Source organism: Struthio camelus, chromosome 3 (genome assembly GCF_040807025.1).
Source record: "Struthio camelus isolate bStrCam1 chromosome 3, bStrCam1.hap1, whole genome shotgun sequence".
NCBI lineage: Eukaryota > Metazoa > Chordata > Aves > Struthioniformes > Struthionidae > Struthio > Struthio camelus.
In genome coordinates, this window is record NC_090944.1 from 141061912 (window position 1) to 141077226 (window position 15315).

Sequence of the window (15315 nt, forward strand, 5' to 3'; positions counted from 1 at the left end):
GCTCGCTGCACGGCTCGAGGAGAGCCGGCATCCCTATGGGCCTGTCTCGCCTGATCAGCTGTGGTGCAGAGAAGCTATGTGAAGCCTTGTCTCCAGCCGCGGAGGTTTTGTCAAGGCCTTTTTCCTCTCTAGTTTCTCTGGCGACCCCAAGACGTGCGTGGTCCAGGGAAGCCCGGTAGCGCTGTGCCAGGAGAGCACCCCTTTGGGTTTGGACAGGGCCAGGAGTGGGGTTAGGCACAAAACCTGCTGCAGTGGCTGCAAACCACGGTGGCAGCCAGAGCTGGGCCCACTGCACAACCCAGATGTCAAAAGGCCCTCCAGTTTGGGATCTTCCTCCTCACAAGTGCTGCACACTCCAGGAAACCACCCCTCACCTTTGATTGCTTTCCAGGGGATGGGCTACTTCTCCACAACTCCCTGTTTTTGGCTGATTTCTCTTCACTGGCTTCAAGAGAGTGAAAAAAGGATGGTGGAGCCTGCTGTCCATCAGTAGCGTCGCCAACCCTGCATCCCAGCTCCGGCATCGGCAGTGTTGTGTGGGTGTTCGCAGGACCTGGACGCGTTGGCAAGTGCACCTCTAAGGGAGGCAGAAGCGTACTGTAATTCTGAGGGCACCTCAACCTCCTGTAACCCTGGAGAAACAAGGCAAGTGCCTTACTCCTCCGACGTGATGGATGTCAGATACCGCGGGCCTGTGGCCTTCTCTGAAAGCGCATCTGGCCAAGGCTGGTCAGAGGCCACATGTCAACGCCGGTGCTGAAACCCTGAGACTCTGGGGGCCTCCTGCCGCTGGTGCAGGCCAGCTCAGAGCGTTAGCTGCCGCCAGAGTTTCACGGCAGCTCCCCAGAGCCCCCTCGGCCCGGGGCCGACGCTAGAGGGAGATGCAGGTAACCTCCTCCCCGGGGAAGCTATTTTAAAAGCCCAGAGGAATGGCTTTGCCTGGCTGAGCTGGAAAGCTGAACGGTTTGGAGTGGGTGGCAGCCATTAACTTAAGCAAGGGGCAAATAGGAGCCTACGTGCAGCCTTGCGATTTTGGGCTGGCTGCATCTCTTGCTCGACTGAGTCACCTGTGAGAAAGATGAGCACGATGCTGAAAAGGGAGGTGGCACCAAGATGGGAGCAGCTTTAGGGGCGCAGCAGCAGCCTCCACGTGCCCTGCATCCCGCAGGTACGCTAATAGCTGGTGATGCTCGACGAGGCGCCCGGAGCCCATCGAGGCGAGGGCGCGCGGGGCAGCCGAGAGTCTGGGCGAAGGGTTTGCGCTGTGGTCCTGGGTGCGTTTCACCTGTCTGAGAGCCGCGATTGCTGAGCAGACAGAAATTCAATCCCTGGCCTGGCGTTAATTCTCCCACTTCTCGGGCATTAATTCTCCCACGTCTCGTTTCTGCGCGTTGCCTGCGGCCCTGCAGCCGTTTGTTGGCCTTGCCGAGGCGCGACGCAGCAGCTGGTGCGCGGGGCCGCCGCCGGCCCCCGCATGCCGGCCGGGCCGCCGCTGCCTGCCGCGCTCGTAACACGAGCCGGGGTGCTGGAGCCGGGGTGCTATGTGCGGCATGCTGGGCCGGGGGACGCTTGCCTTTTTTTTTTTTTTTTTTTTTTTCTTTTTCCTTTTTTAATTCCTTCCCCCTCTGGTTTTGGTTCTCCGTAACAGCAAAATGGAGCGGTCGTCTTTCCGGGGATGCGCGGGGGCGATCCCTTCGCTCGGCACCCAGCCTCCGCGGCCAGGGCCAGCCCGAGCCGAGCTCCGCGGTCGCGCTTGCTGCCTTGTAGCGCCGGAGCCCGGGGAGGCGTGAGCTTTCCCGGTGGCGAGCCCTGAAAACAAATACCCGTCACCTCGAGGTGGGGGGCATGAAAGAGGGCACCGGTTGAAATGCGGCAGCGGATTAAGGTATCAGATGTTTCCTGCTGGGATTTAATGCCCTGACGGAAGGTGCATTATATGTATTAAAAGTGGCCTGATCCCGCTCTGAGCTCCCCTCCCTGGAGCCCGGAAAGCCTGCGCTGGCGGCCGCCGCAGAGCAGCGCGTCCCCGGGCCCGCGTAGCCGGAGAGCAGCCGCGCGAAGCAGCGGCCACCGCTGGCCCCTCGCTGTCGCGCTGGATCCGGCCCTCGCAGGAGGCGATTTTTTTCCCCCTGGCTCCGCAGGAGGAAAAAGGGGCAGGCGGCGAGGGGCACCCGGCGGCCCCCTCGTCCCCCGCCGCCGCTGCCCCTTGCTCCGCTCTTGTATTGAGGGAAAGAAAGAGGCCAGAACTTATTTTAATCGTTTATTGTATAATATAAAACTACAAAAGTAAGACTGCTCATTTCCATGTACATTTGTCCAATTGGTTTTGATTACAGCCCATACCTACATGTGAATACAGTAATCTGGTTTCAGATGTATATGTCTGTAATATTGCATAGAAAAGGCACAGCTCTAAGGTCTGTGGGGGGGGAAGGGGAAGGGGAAATACAGCCTTTTTTTCTTTTTTTCTCCTTTTTTTTTTTCTTTTTCTTTTTTTTTTGTTTCTTTTTTCGACAATAACAAGCCCTGTTCAAACAACCATGCACTGACCATGTCACACTATTTACACCTTTTCCAGAAGCTCAGCCTTCACAGGCGCTAGTACGGATTACGCTCAGAACTAGACAGGAGTTTAGGTGGGGATTTTTTTTAGCTGCAATTTGTGTTTTTTTAAAAAGTTCCAGAACTGGCATTAGGCTTACTTTCAGGAAAAGAAAAAGTGCTTAAAATGAACTAATTTCTTTAAAAATGTTCAGTCTCATTAATTAACAGAAGCACTGAAAGCAACTTGCACAGAAGCAGGATACTGAAACCTGATGGGTTTAACAAAAGGAAGAAAAAAAAAAAACCTGTAACGACGACAGAAAGTTCACAATCTGCTGGAGTGAATTAAACCGTTTGTCACGCAGGACCCATTATGATTTACTCCATTTAATTGTGACATAAGTGTAAACTTTGGATTCATAACATTGTTTTTAAGCAATTCAGGCTATTAACACACAGCATTGGGGGGGGGAACAAATTACCTTTTCACAAGGTCCAAATTTATTCTTACAGTGATTGCTTCAGCCGGTGGCTTTACTGTCCTGGTTTTCTAGCCGACTGCAAGGACCGCGACGGATGGTTTCAGTTTGAACGTTATACCGCTCAAGGAAGCTTTCTTGTTCGAGGACCCGTGGTGTTGAGGGATCAAAGCTGCATCCGGACCCACCCGGGCCGGGACCGGCCCATGAGACCCAGGCGGCAGGGTGGAAAACCGGAGCTCGAGCAAGCAAAGCGTCGGCGGCGCGGGGCCCTGGCTCGTCCGTCCTTACCTTCTGGCGGGAGGCGGCGTCAGCTCGGTTGCGGCTTCGGGGGTTACAGGTACCGACCTGCAGCTCCCTCGGCTGCCCGTCGGCGGGGCCTTCGGCTGGGCTCCCCGCGGGTGGCACCTTCGCAGCCGAGCCCAGCGGGAGCCCCTTCGAGACGCTGACGGGTTGGGAGCCCGACTATGACAAATACTGGACATAAAACTGTCCTGCATCCATACCTTCCCTGCAAATTTCAAACAAGCAGGACCCCCCCCTTAGAAAAAGACTGGGAGGAAAAAAGTCGTTATGACCCATGCATATCCTGACGGGAACGCAATTCATTTGCTCTGGATCTGGCTCCCATACCCCTTTTCACACAGATTTACATTCCTACAAGAGAATACATTCCTACCATACATTCTGTACATGTTACAATCCAGATGTTGTTAGCTTCACAATAAAATAAATATATTTACAGAAGGAAAAAAAAAAGAATAAATAATTTATGAAAAACAAAACAAAACAAAAAGAAATCACTTCAAATCCAAAGCTCTTTTATTCTGCTCCCGTCTTGTCACGTCATTGCACGTTACTGTCACTCTCCATCCCTTGGTGCGGGGCGCGGGAATGCCCCTCGTGACGGCTCTTAGGGCCGTGGCGAAGGCCACGCTCGAGAAAGCCAAGTGACGGTGCAGGGGGAAAGGCGCAGCCGGGCCCCTCAGGCTACAGGCGCCCGAGCTCGCAGCGTGAGCCTCGCTAACCTCTCGCCTCGCTCCTGGAGTCGGGTACGGCCGTGGCCTAGCAAGTGCCCACTGAAGGCGTTGGCTTCGGCACCAAGGCTGCACAGCCATCCTCGGCGGGCTAAAGTGTGTTTGGAGCCGTTCTGCGACTACAAAAACTTCAAACAACCACACTTAACTAACAGCATGTCGCTCCCCCCCCCCCCAAAAAAAAAGAAGGCATTTTATGTGTATCTGTTTAAATACATAAATAATCCGAAAAGAAAGAGCAGCTTTAGCTTACTGCATATCAGGTCTTTTTTTTTTTTTTTTTGCTAGTGGTAATGCAAGCGCTCCCCAAGTTACCGCGCGAGGCGCCCGACGTGCCCGCCCGGGCTGGGGAGGCCGGCGCCAGCCTCCCCCTTGCTTCATCGAGTTAGTCTCACTCCAACCCCCCCCCCAACCCGTTCTCCCCTTCCACCGCCCCCCCTCCAACCCCCCCGTCTTATCCTGGCAGGTTAATTAGAAGCCAGAAGCGTTTCATAATGGTACAGGCCGCGTTTCGGCGCAATTGGGAGGTCCTTCATTGCAAAAAAAATGCGTTTGCTTTTCTACTGTGTCTGTGTGCAGAGCTATCGTCTACCTACCTACTAATAAATATATATGGCCTGGTTTAAAGTGCCAATTTATTAAAAAAAAGCTGCCTCCTCAAAAGGCAGACAAGACCCAATTTCATCCATGACAAGAAGGGAGCAGAACTGACTGAATATTGCCAAATGACGTAAAACATAATTTAAAATTTCTTAAATAAATATAAAAGTTATTCCTAAAGAAGCCATAGGCATGTCGACAATATAGGTTGTAATCGGCGCGCAACAGCTAAAGTACCATTGGAAAAAGAAAAAGAAAAAAAAAAAACAAAAAAACAAACTAAAAATGCCATAGCAACTTCAGCAATAGGCATGATACATTGCAAACTTTTTTTTTGTTTGTTTTTAAATTAAATGTACACCACAATGAACTTAAAAAAAAACAACAACAACAACCCTTGCTGTTGGTGCAGTAATGAGAAGACGTCTCGGGCGGTGTGGGGACGGGACCATGCATAGAAAGCTGTGTCTGTACAGTCGGTGTAAATCAGGTCTACAAAGTGTAAAGCAGGCGACACAGTTGCTACAAGAAACCAGCCCTACACGAGCTGCCGAGCGATGTAACGCGACTGGCTCCAGTTTCACCAGCAGCGGCTATTAAAGCAAGTCCGTCCAGTGCAGATAAGAGATGAGCTTCACTGCAGTAATACTGAAGTTGCCTTTTGTTTTTCAGCACTTAGCACAGTGAGGTGGGGGGGCACGAGGCGAACCGCCCCGAGAGAGGGCAGGCGGCCGGCGATGGGGCACGAGCGCCCGGCCAGGTGCTCTCCCCCTCTCTCGGGACGCGGCGGCCACGTCGCCCCCCCCCCCCCCGCCCCGAATCGCGAGCCCCTCGACTCGCTCCCGGTGCCTCCGGGGGAGGCCGTGCCGCCGGCCGCTCCGGCGAACAAGCTCCTCCGAGGCGGGGGCTGCTAGCCCGCCGGCCCGGCCTCGGTGGCGGCCCCCGGTGCGGGGACGCGCGGGGCCAAGTTGCACAACTGTTTCCTGCCAACTGCTTCACGTACGTGTTGGGAAAAAAAAAAAAAGGGGGGGCATGGCTCTAAGTTTCGGGACTCACAGTAGTGCGCAGCGGGTACAGCAGGGAGCAAACACTTGTGACACTCCTACAGAAGCAGCTCCCAGCCCTTTCTTAAAGCACTTTTTTTTTTTTTTGTTTGCATTCAGGGAAACCAACTGCAGGCTTATTTGATCCAATTTTCTCTTTGCACCATACACATATAAAACATTACAACTCTGTATAAAAGTACAAGTGGTTCTTGTACATCTGAATTATGCAGGAACTATGTGAGCAAATCCTATCAAAATAGCTATTTTTTTTTGTGTGTATAAACAGCATTTGTTTTTAGAAAAAACAATATCATAAACTGCAGAATCTGTACAAAAATATAAAATAAATTTGGGCAGCAGTTTCTAAACAGCCATGTAAATGCAACACTTAAAGAGGAGCAGGTTAATGCCTCCAAAAGGCTGAATTGCTAAGTCAACCTATACAGGGCTAAAATGGTATTGAGATTATCTAAATAATAAATTTTTTTTACCTCTTGCAATAAAACTTATAGAAAAAATAGACAAATATGCACATGCAATTTACAGCTTTCCCCAACATAATCCTTGTGCTTAGCTTTTACAATTTTTTTTTGTTTTTTTTTTTTGTAATAACGTAACATTGTCTACAATACATATTCTTTCCTGTTCCAAGGTATTCGGTCTTCCTTGAGGAACCACTTTAAAAAAAATACATTAGAAGTGGTCATACATGGATGAAGGCACTCCAACTCTGCTTGAAGCAAAAACTAGTGTGATCCTTTTCTTTGCAAAAAAGGCAAGCAAGGACGCATGCACAGTGCTGTGAATCTGGGGCGGGAGGGACTATGGAAATACTACCAAGTGTCTATACTGGTACTTAAAATTAAAAAAGCAAGAGAGAGGGAGAGAGAGAGAAAAAGCAAGAGAGAAAGAGAGAGAGTTGCTATATTTTAAGACCCAACAAGCACCTCCATTATGTGATCCAGTTCTGTGAGGTCCATTTTGAAAGGCTGATTTGGAGTTACTGGTTGACTGCTGTACGGAGCGAGAGTTTTTAGGAGCTCATCTGTGGCCATTTTTGAGGCCGCCCCCGTGGCAGACGTGCAGGGGTCAAAATCATACATGGACGTATCAATGTCAGCGAACAGGATATCATCCAGGGTCAAGTCCGTGAGGAAACCTGTGGAAGTCGTGATCTCAAAATTGCCAGGTAGCGAGTCCATGAGCTTCGGTTCTGCCGGTCTGCTCTCCGGGACGCCCTCGGGCTTTTGCACGCTGGACTCGCTGGGGTGGTCTTTCGAGTCGTCCGCTGCGGTTTCGGCTGCTACTGCTACTGCCTCTGCGGAGGTAGGTGCCGGACAAAGCTCCTCGATTTCGTCCAAGGCTGAGGAGAAGCTGTCCTTTACTGGTTGGAGAGCAGGAGGTGGTAGTTTTGTCGGACCATCGTGCTGGACCGTCTGGGAAGTGCAAAAAGTGTCGTCCTCGAGCAGCGAGGCTGGGGTGAGGCAAGCCTCCAAGGGCGTAGTGCTTACCAAGTCAGTGGGGAGCAGGGGCTGGGAGGCGAGATGGCTGAACGCCGGCTGCGCCTCCCGGAAGTTGTCCCCGAGCGGGTCGGTGGGCTGCGAAGCAGTGACGAACACAGGCCTCAAGCTGCCTTCTTGTTTGAGTTCCTCCTGGATTCGCCTCAACATGTTGTTAATTAAAACTGTCTTTTGCAAGCTTGGCTCGGTTAATGGCCTGTGGTTATAAAGTTTCATAAGGGAAATGTTGAAGATAGTCTGACGCTGTAAGGTGTAAGACACCTTAGAGGGACCGTCAGTAGGAGACACCACTTTGCCTTCCAACCCATCTTCATGCTCGTCAAACTTCCGCTTTCCTCCTTTCCCCAACATATATCTGAAAGGAAGGAGAAGAGACCTGTGAAGGCAGCAACGCTGAAAGTCTGCTCTCGGTCAGCCCCGGGCCCCTTATTCCCCCACGCACGCAAGCCACGCGGTGGGGGCAGCTTGGCCACTTCGCGCTTGCCTCCAACGCTGCAGCGTAAAGCTGCCCTCTCTCGGCCCACGGCAGCCCGGCGAGAAAGCAGGAACAACGTTATTGCAGAGCTCTGGTCTGTACAGCTAAGCTGGTACTTCCCAACCGTGGATTACAACAGCACCTCTAAAACTCCAGCCCTTGCGCGCTTTTAGCAGCAAATTTCACTCTGGCATGCATTAAGCGCCTGGTCCACATCGGCGGACAAACTACAGCTACTATAGTAAATGAGCCTTTGAATTTCCTGTCTGATGCAGCATTATGGCTGGGACTACAGACACAATACGCTGAGGGTTTTTTTTTTTTTTTACAATGAATTTCCCTTTTTATTTTAAAGTGTTTGCAGGGAGCAGGGGAGCAAGGCTCAAGCAATCATGCGCTGAGAAAAACCTCCACGGCAAAGGCCGGCGACTCAGCCCTGCCATTCCCGATACAGGCGTATCCGGCCCCATGGGTTTATGTAAATGATTACATATGGACTAAGCTACTAGAGCAGGAAATGCAGTTATTACACTCAGCACAGAATTAGATAAATTGCAGATGAAGACGATCCGTCAGGTTGTTTAGTCTCCTCTCCAAGATCACGCTCCGTAATACGTTGCGCTGCCGCGTCCAAGGGCCTCAAAAGCAGCCGGCGACCAGCTCTCAGTTTGAGGCCGCAGCACCTGCCTTGCAAAGCTTTAAAGGCACCGGCGTTTCCCGCTGCGGCAGCCCCGGGCCCTGCCTGCGCCTCGCCGGCGGCCGCGAGCCCTGCGCCCCGACGAAGGTGCGCGGCGCTGGCCGCCCCGACGCACGGCTCGGGCCTCGCTCGGCCTCTCCTCGGGCAAGGTGATGCCGGCAGCCTTCACGTCCTCCGTTAAGACCGTCAGCGCCTAAAGGAGCTCGCCGGCCCCGGGCAGAGCAGCTTTTGCAGAGGAGCGTGAGCCGCCCCTGCAGATGCGCCGTTTGTCTCCGTTTCTCCCCTTCCCGTCCTAGCGCGGTCCTCGCTCAGGGCTACCTCCATGTCCGGTTTCTTTTGAGGTCGGTGGAGAACCACAGAACGGCTAAGGGCTTTTCGAAAAAGACAAATCAGCATGAACGCACGTGCTTTTCTCACAGTCGGATAACAGATTTTGAGGCTGGTCACAAGGGGAATTTGAGCACACCTCCCCGGGATCATACTCATTTCTGAGCTGAGAATAAACAGGGCACTTCAGTCCCCAGCACTGTCTCGTCCACGGTGCTACAGAGCACCTGGAAAAGCCTGCAAATGCTCCTCTACCCCGGTCAGGACCAGCCCTTATTTTGCCACCAGTATTTCTGTGGCACGTCCCACGGGCTGCATCAAATCAGCCTCGGAGAAATCCTGCGGAGAGGGGGGAGCGCTGCCGCTCGGGTTGCGGAGCGGCACGCGGCAGCCAGGCTCCCGGCGCAGGGCTGCTGGGGCGGCCGGTTGCCTTTGCTCTCGCGTTTCCCCCGCGGGCAGTGGCGAGGCGCTGGCGGGCTGACCGCCCCCCACTCCTCCTTTTCAAGAGGATCGCTCATCGGTGCCCAGAATCACAGCCAGCTCCCCCTTCGGCCATGCATCCCGTTTAATAAAACACAAATAAAATGGCATGAGGATTTTCGCCTTAAAAAAAAAAAGAAATTAACAAGGGGAAGATGCTTCCCAGCCCCAGATACCCAGAAGAAAAGTTGCAACAGGCATATAAATAGATTTTTAACCCCAAACCTGACTCCTCTCATACGAGCTTTATTACGCAGCTATCTCCTAGCTATCGTCTAGGAGACAAAACTTGCCTATTCCTTATTTGAGTACAATTCCCAGTTCCTCCAGCGGGATCTGCGCCTGCGAAATCACTGCACCAGGCAGGTCTAACACAATTTGCTCGTCGTACGCTGGTCGTGCAGACAGACAACGTAGCTAAGGCCTCGCAAACGTCCCCGGGAACGTCTGGCAAACCTAAAAGCAAAAGGCCATTAGAGCGCAGGAGAGACGGGAAAGGGCAAAAGGAGTCGGGCTTCAACGTGAAAAGCAAACAGCTTCAAAAAGCGTTGTTGGACGTTAAAGTCAAAATCAGATTGGGCAAAGGCAGTCTTTTCTGGTTAAAAATAAGTCCCGAATCCAGATCGTTTTCTAGCATATTATGCAATTAAAAAAAAGAAAGGCGGGGGGGGAGGGAGGGAGGGAGGGGGGGGAGCGAAGCTGCACGGAGCGGAGGAGCCGGCCGGCTGCGATCCAAGCGTCTTGGCCAGCGACCAGCAAGCCCTGCGCCTGGAATCTCGAGCGAACAAACCCGCCAAGATTTAGCGCTGCCCCCGAAGCCTGGTTTCCCTCTGCTCCCTAGCGTCACCGTCACGGACTGCTTCGGAGCCGCGCACGCGGGGTCGGGGCACCGGCGGGGGCTTCTCACGTCAGGCGCGCTCTCGACGGACGCGCTTCCTTCTGCTGCACGCAGCGAAGGCGAGAAACGGCAGCCCTAGGCCAGCAAGAACGGAAAATCCTACCCGAGCCCGGCACATTTTCGAGGAAGCTCTGGGTTAGGAGGAGAGCTAGCAGCTTTCTGTCCCTTCCCGCTCTCTCCTCCCCCTGAAAAAAGACAGGCTCTCTCCTAAAGACATACCAACGCTCCTTCCGCAATGCTCTATTTAAAGGAGAAATTTGTTAATGGCTTGGGGAACTACAAGAGTTTTGAAGGAACATATAAAAACATCGACCGTGCAAAGCAACCCTTTTCCCCCACGATAAGGAAGGGGGGGGGGGGGGGGGAAAAAAACAACAACCCAACAGACTATTCGGCTGCTCTCTGCACCGGATTATTAATTATTTTTTGTCGGGGGACGTTGGCACGCGTTTCTATAACTCCGCTGAGCCGGTTTCTCTGCTTTGCATCGAAGACTGAGGTGCTGGTAGTTGGGCATTTTTTTTAAGTTGACCAGTAACAGCTATAGGGTCATCATTAGTAAACAAAACGATAACTTCTCTACGTCGTTTTCCAGGAAGCCTAGAAATGATTCAAGGTTTCCTGTACGTGTGGCTGCCGCGCTTTCACATCTCGCTCGCTCTTCACGTAGCTAGGCTCAGAGCGCCGCTCGGCCTTTTAAAAGGCAACACACATCAGGTAACTCCCAATTTCACCTCCGAGCTTTCCGGCACCGCTTTCAGTTTTCTTTTGCCCAGAAACGCTCCATGAGAAGAGTTTTAACTATTAAAGTTGCAAAGCAGGAGTCCAGCCTAAGCAAGGGGGTTTTCTCCCCCCAACCAGGGGGCTCGAGTGAACACTGCTGGGCTCTCAGCTTTAGAGGGTTTTATTTTATTCCCTTCCTCGCTGGAACGCAAAGGGGAATCGTAAAACCATTTTTCCCCGGTCTCCATAAATCACTTTATTCATGCTACGTGAAGCAAGGAGGCGGTATCTTTTTAGACCGACTGATACAGCTGGTAAAAACAGACATGTTCTCAGGCTTGCAAGCCTTTCTCTGGGTCCCAGCGAAGCATTTCTTACAGTTTCAGACGCTGCTTTGCCATTCTCTACCAGTCCAACCTTCGCTTCCCTCCTTCAAACAACAGTTTCACGTCTACATTTAAGAAATCCTGTTGTACATGTTAAGATATTGAGAACTGTGGGGGAAAAAAAAAAAAGGCCAGTGGTACAAGGCCAGCCTTTGGGCTAGTTCAGCTCTGTTCCTCTCAAACCAAAACTCAGCTCCTACTCTTTCCAGCCAAAGCTCCTGCGGAGAAAACGAAGATGCCAAACTAACAGGTCTGCTTGGGCAACCATTAGTACAAAATTAGATACGCTTGCACCCTCCCAAATCCAGGAAGTCGGAGTCGGCCCCCTGAGTCATCCAGCGGTAACGGGGATGGACAGACAGCAGCAGCCCACCCAAACGCCCACCTGGACAGGCGGTGGCAACGGGCCACGTCCACGAGGGGTCTTTCCGGCCAGCAAGTCCTAGCCCTAAGTCCTTACACTGCCTTTCTATCAGTCCGCTAGCAAACGTAGTGCCGCGCTTAAGCGTTGTACTTGATAGGGGATGTCGCTTTGTTGTCGTTGTTGTTGTTTGTTAAACGCTGCTACCGGTTTTTGGTAGGCGAGTTCGTTTTGAACGCCAGTTGTGCATATGGAATTAGTTGAAGAAAGGTAACGGAAAAATTTATTTGCGGGGGGAGAGGAGGAAGTTGCTTGGAGGTTTTGCTCAATATTATCCGCAAACTTGGCTCCCGATCAGGAAGACCCAGACCCAAAAGCTGAACTATTGTTGCTGAGAAAAAGTCAACTTGCGTTTTTGCCCATTTAGGGTGATTGCACGCGCCTCAGAGCCAGAGAAACGCTAGCATTGTTTGGGAGTTGGCTTTTCTTAATTAAAAAACAAAAGTAATATATAATTTTTTTCATTTGCATGTTATTTAGCGTCCTTTTATTGGCTCTGCATGCTCTTCAGACAGAGCTGGAAACAAATGCAACTGGGGCTTAGCAGGAAAGATAATCAGCCTGGAGCGGGTGGCTCTCTGGAGTCAACCATAACATGATCGATTAAGCACAAAAAAGCTTGCGCAGTGCCTGCCTCTGTCTCTGAGCCTACTCAGTGACGGATCCTTCCCTCTCCAGAGGAGAGAGGCACACGCACGTCGCGGAAGAAGTGTTGTATTTGGCAGTCATGCTTAGGACGTTATGCCTTGCCACTGCTGCGCTATTTCTGAGGTCTTTATTGATAGAGAACGTGGCATAGGGAAGCACTGGATATGCAAAAAGGGAGGGGAAAAATGATTTGGTCATTTCACCAATAATAAAAATATTATTCTTTAATGCTACTTCTCAAAGGCTTTTAACAGTTTAGTTTAAAACTTCTCTCAAGACTGAGGGCTTTTCTTGAAAATCAGCTCCACAACGCCCTAGTCCCTCCCTGCTAATCAGGACAGATGGGAAGAGGAAAAAAAAAGGAGGAACGTCGAGAAGGATAATGGAAAAGGCTCCTTAAGAAGTCACAGTTCCACTCGCACCTTTATGCCACCGTATCAGGCAGTCTAGGGGATGAAGAGCTTAAGACAGCAAAGATCACTTTTAGGATGAACGCCACAATCGTTCAAAAAGGCCAGTGCATCAAACCGCAGCGTCCAGGGACAACCTCCCTCCCCAGGTAGCCAAAATCTGAAGGGAAGAAACTAACGGAAGGGTCTGGCGTGAAAAGTGTTGTTTAAAGCAGGAGCGCTTACTTCCTGAAATCTTGGATAATTAAAACCACAGCACTTTTTTTAAAAAAAAAAGAGGGGGGAAGGCAACTCAGAGGAATTAAAATAAAACACCACTACACACACACACAGAAAAACACAAGCAGCCCCCAAACCGCAGAGCATTAAGGCAGTACAGAACTCGCGTATTTAACTCCAAACCTCAGGCGTACGGGAACTTCAGCGGGACTTCTCGGCCACTCAACCCAGCGACTCCTGCAGGCGCTCTCCGTGTCCCTCCAGGGGCACGCAGTACTCCTTCCCTCTCCTCCGTCCCTCGCTCCTCATCCCCGAGGGCTCCACTGGCTCTGTCCTGGCCCCGCTGTCGTCAGCGAGGGTTTTGCAACCGCCTGCAGCGCGACGAGGATTTGGCATAGAGGGCTGCAAGACCAAAAGGGTCTTTTGTGCCAGCTGGGTTCCACTGGCGACATCGGCCGGGCGAGCTCCTGCGAGCAGAGCGGAGCTCGAAGGCAGGCCGGGCCGCGGCAGGGCGCTTCCCGGCCTGAGGGACCACCTGAACTCACAACCGGTCCCCACGACTTCAAAGGATTCGTCCCCTAGCGCTAGGGAGGCAAATGTGTAACCCTCTCCCTCCCCTTCCCGCAACACCCGAGCGCGCCGGAGAAGCTGCCCTGTCCCAGAGCCCCGCGCGGGCGGCCGGCCGGGGACCGAGCGAGGCGGCTCCCGAAGGGTCCTGGCAAAGAGGAGTGAACCTGCCCCGGCAGCCGGGAGCTCGCCTGCCCTCCTCGCGCGGAGGAATCCTCCTCTCACCCCCTTTTTAAGCTGGAAAGGAAGGCAAACAGTCAAGGGGAACGCCAGGATAAATCTGGCGCCCTCTCTAAAAACAACACAAACCCCAGCGGCCCAGGTGGTGAGCTTTAACGCCGGCATCCGAGCGAATGAGCAACGTGGACTTTGGGGGTGACGGCCACCACGTGATGGAAGGGCTCCCCCCCTTTCATCCGTTGACGCTGGCCGGGCAGCGTCCCCGGGAGCCAGGACAGCGCGTGCCGTGCAGCAACGCGCCGCAGAGGTCAGTGTGCTGCCGCCGCCGGCCGGCCTGGACACCGACGGGCTTTTCGCAAGGCTGCTTCTCTGCGTCAGATGTGGATTTTATGTGTTCAAGTTTAACGTGTCCATGCTCTGTCACATGTGAAAAAGAAAACAAAAACAAAAAAAAAAGCCCCACCACCCTAAGATGTGAGGTACGTGGAGCAGAACCGTGCTGGGGTGTCTAGTAACCGCTACTCGGGCTTTCCCATTTGCAAGGTCTGTTTTTTCCTGACGCTCACAGTTTCTTTTACTTCTGGCTGCCATTTTTGGACAGAATGAGGTTTAATAAGCACTTACAAAACCCTCCTTTAGAACTATATCAAAAAATTGCTCTCCTGGGTAGCTCCGCGTTTCCAGAGAGCGCAGGGAATTGTTTTTACATTCGCAAGGCTTCTCCGCGAGGCTGTCCGTGCCAGCCGTAACTGTAAAAGGCGGGTAGCTCTCCCGTATTTGAGAGGGCCCTACTCTTCCCCTTTCCTTGGGTGGGCCTCAGCTCTCGCAGCGGGAGCGGGGAGGCGAGCCTAGCTGCTCCGCGCCCGGGCGGGCAGCGCCCACCCTTGCCACGCTGAGCGGGAACCGGGTGCGGGGCAGCTCCCCCCCCCCCCCCGAAAGCTGAGCGAGAGGCAGCCTTACCGCTCTGCTTTAGGCGCCCGCAAGCGAAGAGCGCGGCGGGAGCGATGGTGCTTTAGCAGTCAGTAAGCTGAGCGACAGCGGTCTTTTCTAGTCTCTGTCTACAAGCGAAAAAAAGAGAAACGGCGGCGGGTAACTTTTGGAAGCCGGTCCGAGAAGGCTTTTAGCTGGGGCTGCGCGAGGAAACCTCCGCGGCGAGCAGGAGACGAGGCACGGGCGGCCGCTCAGGCTCTCGCTTCGGGCGGCCGCGAAGCCGCGCGGCTCTCGCGGGGGTGACTCGGCTGCGCGGCGCCTGCAGCGCCGCGGTCCCTGGAGGAACGTCCATGTTAATCACAAAGTAAGGTGAAGCCTTCCCCAGCAAATCAGCAATGCAATTATAAAGCCAGTCAATAGCGTAACGCCGGCCAACGTGCTCCAGCGATATTTTGAAACTGTAATCTGATCCTACTGTTTCCATCCTCGTGCCTTGCCTGCTCTCCCTTGTTGCATACTGTACTATTTGAGGCCCAGAGGGCAAAGCAAGCTCTTGCTGTTTGCTAACGATCAGAAACTGCGTTTCGAGCGAGAGCTCGGCGCGCGCCACCCACACCGCTTTCTTGATAGTTTCTTCAACTTCCCAACTGTCGGAGCCCGACTAGAAGACCGAGCCCCTTGAAATGCAAAAACGAGCAAAACAACCAAAACGCAACTAAAAACTCCAC

The 15315-nt window shown here is 52.8% G+C and overlaps 1 protein-coding gene across 35 annotated transcripts in view; it reads right to left on the reverse strand.

Moving 5' to 3' along the window:
- Window positions 1–2247: 2247 nt before the first annotated feature.
- SERTAD2 (SERTA domain containing 2) overlaps window positions 2248–15315 on the reverse strand; it is an 83852-nt gene continuing 70784 nt past the window's right edge. For 10 of the 35 annotated variants that reach the window (XM_068940688.1, XM_068940666.1, XM_068940680.1 and 7 more), the window contains one exon: window positions 2248–7581. In XM_068940688.1, the coding sequence (XP_068796789.1) occupies window positions 6636–7577 (942 nt within the window). In that variant the 5' untranslated portion in view covers window positions 7578–7581 and the 3' untranslated portion in view covers window positions 2248–6635. The other 25 variants (XM_068940670.1, XM_068940669.1, XM_068940667.1 and 22 more) reach the window with 18 other exon arrangements.